The sequence below is a fragment of the Cuculus canorus genome, chromosome Z, assembly GCF_017976375.1.
Source record: "Cuculus canorus isolate bCucCan1 chromosome Z, bCucCan1.pri, whole genome shotgun sequence".
Lineage (NCBI taxonomy): Eukaryota > Metazoa > Chordata > Aves > Cuculiformes > Cuculidae > Cuculus > Cuculus canorus.
Genome location: NC_071441.1, coordinates 8,560,223 through 8,568,131, shown reverse-complemented (window position 1 = coordinate 8,568,131; position 7,909 = coordinate 8,560,223). Strand labels below are relative to the sequence as shown.

At 46.0% G+C, this 7,909-nt stretch overlaps 1 protein-coding gene across 2 annotated transcripts in view; it reads left to right on the top strand.

The window, feature by feature from the left end:
- Positions 1-424: 424 nt before the first annotated feature.
- Positions 425-7,909, top strand: part of SLC38A9 (solute carrier family 38 member 9) — a 44,663-nt gene continuing 37,178 nt past the window's right edge. For both annotated transcript variants that reach the window (XM_054054462.1, XM_054054461.1), the window contains exons 1-2: positions 425-532; positions 5,945-6,090. In XM_054054462.1, the coding sequence (XP_053910437.1) occupies positions 5,990-6,090 (101 nt within the window). In that variant the 5' untranslated portion in view covers positions 425-532; positions 5,945-5,989. The remainder of the gene's footprint in view (positions 533-5,944; positions 6,091-7,909) is intronic.

Genomic DNA, 7,909 nt, shown 5'->3' with positions numbered 1-7,909 from the left:
AATGAGGTAGAAACATCCCTAGAACTTTACTTCAACCAGAGTTCCAGCTATGAGAAAGACACGTTCTCAACTTGATTCACTGGGACAAAAAAAAAACCAACAAACCCGCAGGATCAACACGAGTTTCTAAAACGTATTGGCCACCCTGTTGTCTTTGCTCGCCTGCCCCTCGCTCAGCGAGCTGGGAGGCTCACGAACGCCATTCTCCACACAAGCCCCTTAGTCACACCGGGAGCAGCGCAGGCTGTTTCGGCGAGGAGCACTGCCGAGGCACGGACGCAAAGGGGGCAGCTGCTGTTGTTTCCATTTCGGCTGCTGCCTCACAACAGCCCCCACAGACACCGCCGCTCTTTTCTTCACGGCTGCGGCCACCACCACCCGGCACCGCGCCCGCCCGCAGCTCGGGGCGGCGGGTCCCGCGGCTCTTTAAGAGGCGGCGCGGCCCCGCCCCCCCGCGGCGGGCTGGGAAGCGTAGTCCGGCGGGCACGCGCCTTCCGCCCCGGCCCGGGCTCTGCCTGCCGCGGCGCAGCGGGTACGGGACTGCGGCGGCGGGAGCGGAGCGGGAGCCGGGGGGAGAGCGGAACTGGAGCGGGGAGAACGCGGAGCGGGAGCCAGGGGAAGCGCGGAACAGGAGGGAGCACGCAAGGACGCTGCGCCGGGGGTGGGGGCGCGCAGAGCAGGGGCGAGGGAAGCACGGAGAAGGACGGGGGGGAAGTGGAGCAAAAGCGGGGGGAGCGGGGAGCGAGGAGGGGGCGCGGAGCAGGCGCTTTGAAGGGGGAGGAGCGCGGAGTAGGAGCCGGGGGGAAAGGGGGGGCGCGGAGCCGGGGCGGGCGCAGAGCAGGGCGGAGGAGGCTGAGCGGCGGCGCGCTGGGGGGCGCGCGCGGAGGCTGAGCCGGGGCGAGGGCGCGCAGGGACGGAGCGTGGTAAGAGCGGAGAGAGAGTGCCGCCCGGGGGCCCCCGGGCAGGGAACAGGTCTCGAGGGCCTCGGAACTCGTAAACCCTAAGAAACGGTGTTAAACGCTTTGGTTAACCTCTAAGGTGATAACTTTGTTCTCCTGCTTCCTGCTGTCTTTCGAGCTTTAGCAGTATCCCCATGTATCATAGCAGTATTCCCATGTGTCATAGCTGCATCTGGTTGTAAAGTAACCGCCTCGCTGCTCGTGAGCTTACCCTACCTGTTCTCAACAACAGAGGTGTAAAAAACTCTCTTCACCAATCCAACTTTTAAGCACACTCTAGAAGTATTGGTAAGCCAGAATTCCCTTGCAGTGATGAAGGCGATGCAGACCTCGTTGTCTTCCCTAAGCGTATTTTAATCACAGCATACAGAGGTCGAATTAGGAAAGTACTACTGCTTATCACAGGCAGATCTTTATACAGCTCTTTGGTTTCTGAACGTCAGACAAACAGAATGGTTTTGTCTGTTCAGTGCTCTCTTAACATTTTTCAGTTGTGTCCACTTTTTCCCAGGCATTTTTTTTCCAGCCAGGCCTTCTCATACATTCAGTATTCATTATCCTGTGTGTCTAATTCAGAACACCTGGTCTTTTAAATAATGTTTATTCTAATACGCTTGGTACCAGCTTCACGCTTTATCTTAGACCCAATTAATAATCCCTATATTTGGTGTTGCTCCCACACTCCCTAAGCCCCAGTCAGGCTATCTTGCCCAACCTCATGTATGCTGCATTTTGGAACAATTGTTTTTCTTTATGGAATACTATAAAATGTTCTGGGTTTGTTCTTTATAGCCATAGTACAAAGAAAATCAAATATGATCAATGTTGTCAGGATTTGTCAGATTGAATTGTAAAACACAAATGCATTATTTACAACAGGTTTTAGGGAAGACGTGTTCAATGCAGTATCTTAAATCAGGATTTGATTTCTGCTTAATCTGCACCATAAAATGGGGCCTGTGGAAGGAAGGGATCTCAGTCCTGCAGTCTTCTGGAAAATTCTGGCTAAAACCACTTCAGAGTATTCGGGATTTGAGTTTATTTTCAGTTTCAGTTTAGTTGTTAGGAATTTAAATTTTCACCTGCATTATTGTGGCTAAATCAAAAATGTGATTTAAACTTGGAAAGAGTTGCAAAAGGCAGAATGAGTGAGAGATCTGGTTTTGAGACTTTTTTTTGAGAAAAAGCATGCAGGATGTTAAGGTGAAAAAGATAAAGAATAAAGAAGATACTATCACATTTTCAGTCTTCTGCCCTAGACCAGCGGTGAGGTCTTGGAAGGAAAAAAGCTATAGACTTGAGAGATGACAATTAAAAGCAAAAAATAAAGGTGCAAGAAGGCTGCTGTCTTCAGGTGTGGTCAGAGGGATGCAAAAAGCATTTTGTAATGGGAATGGCAGAGGAGTATGTGGAGTATCTGTAGCAGTGCATGAAATCTCTGGGGCCTGTGGATTTGTTTCAGAAGTATTTAGCTGCTGAAGGAAGTTGATGTGTACTGGGGTGAATATAACAGTACAGCAAATCAATAGGGAGAAAGGAGATGACGTAGAGCTACAGAAAAATAAGTGAAAAGAATAGGAAAGAACTGAACAAGAGAAGAGCTATAACTCAGTCTGGGAAAGGAACAGAGCACCACATGAAAGGAAATAAAAATATTGTTGTGCATTAAGAAATGTCTCTGTAAAGAGCACTTGCTAAAGGCAGACTTGGAAAGCAACTTTGACCGTGTGTAAAGAAGACAGAAAATAGGAGAAATGAAGAGCAGGAATTCATAAGCTGAGTGTCACCAGAGCAGCTGAGAAGGATGAGAGAATGTAAGATGTTTAGTTGAGGCCAGAGAACTAGCAGCAGTGGTGTGGAAGAGAATGACTTCTGGGGTCAAGAATCCAAGGTGGTGGGTTTTGGAATAGCTACAGTGTAAGAAGACAGGAAGCAGTAAGTTAAGGTAGGTAAAAGAAGCCCCATCTTGGAAAGGCTCTGCAAAAAAGATGGGAAAAAAGCTTTAGAGAGCGTGACAGCAAAAATGAAGTGCAAGAGAAAGAGGATGCTATCAGTGACTGCAGATAGGGCTCTTGAAATTGCTCGAGTTATTATCATAGAAACATAGAATTGTAGAATGTTTTGGGTTGGAAGGGACCTTAAAGATCATCTAGTTCCAACCTCCCTGCCATGGGCAGGGACATCCCACTAAATCAGGCTGCCCAAGGCCTCATCCAAGCTGGCCTTGATTATCACTGATCATTTATTACGTCCTCTCAAAGAGTTAAAATGAACAAAAGAAAATCATGCCTTTAAATTCAAAATCATGCCTTTAAACAAGTCTTTTGTCATGGATGCTGAAAGTAGGAGGAGACTGACAGTGCTGCCTGGTGAAATGGATGCGCCCATACATTGTCCTCTCTTTGCACAGGCATGCACATATGTGCAGCTGGATGACAAGCCCCAAGCTCAGCACTGATTTGTATTTGAAACAAGGAAAAGAACAGTTACTTTTCATCTGTATCAGCCTTCCCAGTCCAGTTTAGTGTAGGATCGCACCAATGCCCTTGGGCTGTCAAGGGCAGGACTTTCAGACCACTTTCAGTAGCGTTTTGTTGAACTGGAGTCTCCAGCAGTCACCTCCTGTTGATAGCAAAGAGCCATTGCCTGTGCTCAGCACACTGGGATGGGGAAGGAGAGGGCAAGCAGGTGCCTGCACTATAAAATGCACTTTCTCAGCAGGTTGAACCAGTCTTTGTGCTTCCCACTGTCCCCACTGTCCTTGTCTTCAATTTTCTCCTACTCCTCTTTAAGGAATTGTTTGAACCCTACCGAGTGGTTGTGGTTGAAAATTTCTGATTTTCCTTCCTTTTTCATGCTCTCCTTCAGATTCTTTGGGGGTTTTCTGTTTTGTTTTGGTTTTTTTTTGTTCTCTTGGTTTTGTTGTTTGTTGGGTTTTTTTGTGAAGGCATTAGCAAGATGAGCTAATGCAAGAGGATTAGCAACATGCAGTCAGGAAGGGATACAACCATGTCAGTACTTAACTTAGGTTGATGTAATTTCTGGGCTTGGGGCTTTACAGCTTATTTCCTTGAGGACAGATACACAGAATCACGCAGAATCACTAGGTTGGAAAAGACTTCCTGAATCATCGAGTCCAACCATTCCTATCAACCACTAAACCATGTCCCTCAGCACCTCATCCACCCGTCTTTTAAATACTTCCAGGGATGGTGACTCAACCCCCTCCCTGGACAGCCTCTGCCAGTGCCCAATGACCCATTCTGTGAAAAATTCTTTTCTGATGTCGAGCCTGAACCTCCCGTGGCTGATCTTGAGGCCATTCCTCCTTGTCCTGTCCTCTGTCACCTGGGAGAAGAGCCCAGCTCCCTCCTCTCCACAACCTCCTTTCAGGTAGTTGTAGAGAGTGATAAAGTCTCCCCTCAGCCTCCTCTTCTCAAGGCTAAACATCCCCAGCTCTCTCAGCTGCTCCTCCTAAGCCTTCACTGGCTTTGTTGCTCTCCCCTGGACATGGTCCAGGTCTTCAACGCCTTTATTGTAGTGAGGAGCCCAGAACTGATTCGGGGTGTGGCCTCACCAGTGCCGAGTACAGGGGTAGAATAACCTCCCTGGACCTGCTGGCCACGCTGTTTCTGAGACAGGCCAAGATGCCATTGGCCTTCTTGGCCCCCTGGGCACACTGCTGGCTCATGTTCAGTCGCTGTCAATCAACACCCCCAGGTCCTTCTCCTCCAGGCAGCTTTCCAGCCACTCTTCCCCCAGTCTGTAGCACTGCATAAGGTGTTGTCCCCAAGTGCAGGACCCGGCATTTGGCCTTGTTAAACTTCATGCCATTGATCTCAGCCCAGTGGTCCAGTCTGTTCAGATCCCTTTGATGAGCCTTCACTTTGTTCTTTTCTTTATTTTATCTTCCTTCATCACCCCCCCAGGTGTCAAATGACCAGTTTTGTCCTGCCTTATCTTGTGCCAGCTCTGGTACTTAGATCTGCCTTTCCATCACCCTGGCATTCTAAAGCATCAGGAGATAGTCCACCTGAAAGAGCAGATGCTTCTACCATTTTTATTGGAAGAAGTTGTTATGGCTGATGAATTCTTCGGGAGGTAGCAGGGATTAAAGCTGTTAAAGCCATTACCTTTGTTTATCTGTGAGACTGCAGCAAGTCCCATGCGAGGACTGTAATTCAGTCTAAGTAGAATTCCATTAGCTTAAAAGTGATCTTCTCCCCATTGTTTGGCCAAGAGAGCTCTGAATGCATATAATACTTTGTTATTAATGTGTTATTAAACCATTAATTGCCTTTAATTCAAAGAGCCTGGACACTTCTAGTAGAGTGCAATAATCTAATCTTTAGTCTGGGAAATACACGGGAAAATGGCATATGTTTCTGCTGCAAAGTTTGGAGTAGTTCAGCAAAACAGTAATCTCCAATAACTGTGATAAATTGTTCTCAGCTGTACTGTTACAAATTGGAAATTTAACTCCTTTTAAAATAACACTGGTCTTACAGTGGAGCAATAAAAGGAGTCTCGTACTTTGAAAGCAGGAAGAGAAGACCTATGTATGAATATACTCAATGTTAATTTGCACGTTGTGGACTTCATTCTTATTTGTGGTAGCTCAAAGGTTATTTGGATTCCAAGCCACATTTTTTACAAACTTGTTTCAGTCCCAACGTAAGCCACAGTAGCCATCACATCCCTTCAATTTACATTGCTTGTTGGAGTGCTAAAGGAGCTTCAAAGCACAATTGTACATTGACCACTTTACTAAAAAGTATAGCGTGTTGTAAAAAATACTGTCCCCGCTGCGTCTGCCCTGTGATATTTGTATTATGGAAGGAGAATTCTCATGTGGCAAGTTTAAGGGATTTTCAGGTGCTTTTCACCCCAGGAGCTTCTGTGGCTGTGGGACTCTGCCAGTCTTAAATTTGTAGCAGGAATACAGTTCTACTTAATGGCAGTTGTGTCATTTCCTTTTTTTTCAGGTCAGAGTAACTGAGAGAATCTAGACGAAGGCACATTCACTAAATATGGAAGAGGACACCAAACCTCTCTTGGTTCCTGTAGAAGGTGATGAAAGCAGTCATGGTATGAATATACAGTTTAATCCAGAAGACCTTAAATGCAAAAGGTACGACAAAGGCTGATCCTGAATGAATTGTTTATAGCAATGGGTTGCTTAATCTTTGCTTTTAGTAACAGAAACCTGCAAAGACAGGAGACTAATATTTGGAGGAAACCAGGATCTGAGTACAAACGGGTCCTGCCTTGTCTCTATATGATGTTATTTTCAAGCACCAGGTGAACAAATGGCTGGTATTGTGTTTTGTTTATAAGGCTGAGACTTCTTATTGATGTGACTTCAGAGAGAGCACTCCAATTAACAACTTGGCATACAACTTTTTAAGTGCTTTTCAAACACTGAGTTTAGCGTGTATGCTGAAGCATGATGGTTTTTACTTAGCACAACAAATTGAAATGTTGAGACTATGCGAGAAAGTTTGTTGGATAAATGGGTGTCAGTATGTATAAATGGCTCTGTATTCTTCAAGTGATGCTGAAGAAGTATGTTATTTGCTGGTAGAGGCAACTGAGCAAGCTTTACAGCCTTTAAGAAAAAAATGTAATGTTTGTTGAGATAAAGCAAAATTCATCAGCCCAGCCTTTTTGCCATGGCTGCAAAAATAATGCATATCTAGCCAAGTGGTTATTTTGCATTTTTTCTTAGAATTTAAGAGCTCTGTTCCCTGGAAGAGGTTGGAGTGGGTGACTTCCTCTGCTGTTGCAGCTAAGATTTCTGCAAGCTGGTCCTGGAATCAAGCTGATACGGGAGTGGAAGCTATCCTCCTTTTGCCAGCTGCAGCAACCAACACTGCTTTTTACGCAAAGGAATAGTCCCACGCTTACCTCTTCGCCTCTATGGCTCTTCCCCCCCCTTTTCATTCCAACTCTTTCAATGGAGCAGTTTTCCCGGATGAACTGAAGATGGCACTGTTGTACACAAAAGCGTCTTGCTGGGGACCATCTCAGCAGAGTTCTTCATTATTCTGTATTGCTGCTGTCCGAGGCTGCTTACACTTTAGCCAGGGGTAAACAATCTCTTTTTTCCTCTGCGGGCAGAGAAAGGAGGATCAGCGTCAAGAGCGAGCTCAGGGGAACAAGGAGCACAGGTGCAGGAGCATATAGAACTGTGTGTATAAAGATTAGGGAGCAGTAGGTTTCTTGCAGGTGGGAAGAAGAACTGTGCAAATGAATTCTTGCTTTATCTTCTTTCTGAGGTGTGTCTGATGCCCTTCTGGCATAAGAAGATTGCTAATTTATATGGCTTATGGCTCCCTGTGTCAGAGGAAGTACGCTTTGTGTTTGAGGAGCAGTAGGTTTCGGGTGGTGTGGTCACGCAGGAGTAATGAGAGAAGTTTACACCTTTGTGGCATATTGAAATGCCAAGATCCACTTTTCAAAAGCAAGATTATGTATCATTTCCTCAATGTGTATTTTTGTTCTTGTCATTTTTTAAGTTTGGATACTCAGCTTCACAAAAGGTCATAGCACACAGCATTTGGTTTCCTCCCCAAAAGCAGAAGCACGTCCTTGGATTGTTTTCTTACCTCCACAACCTCTAGCTTTGCAGATCTGTCCATTTTGTTCTTATTTCTCCTCCCTTGAGTTCATTCCTCGATTTTCTTTTGCCTTCCAAGCATGCAGCAGCACAAAGACAAACGCTGTGCGTGCTGGGGTATCAGGAAGGCCTGGAAATCATAGTGAGGCCAAACAAAGAACTCTACCTAAGCCTATTAGGAGAGACAGTGCAGTCTTCAGAAGAAGGCCTGCTGTCAGGCGTGGTCACAACAGTGGGTGGTTTGAAGGGCTTTTACATTGGTTCTTCAGGGAACAACAAGTCCAGGGAGAGAGGTTTCTTGAATTATCAAACTATGCAAGTGCAGTAGTAC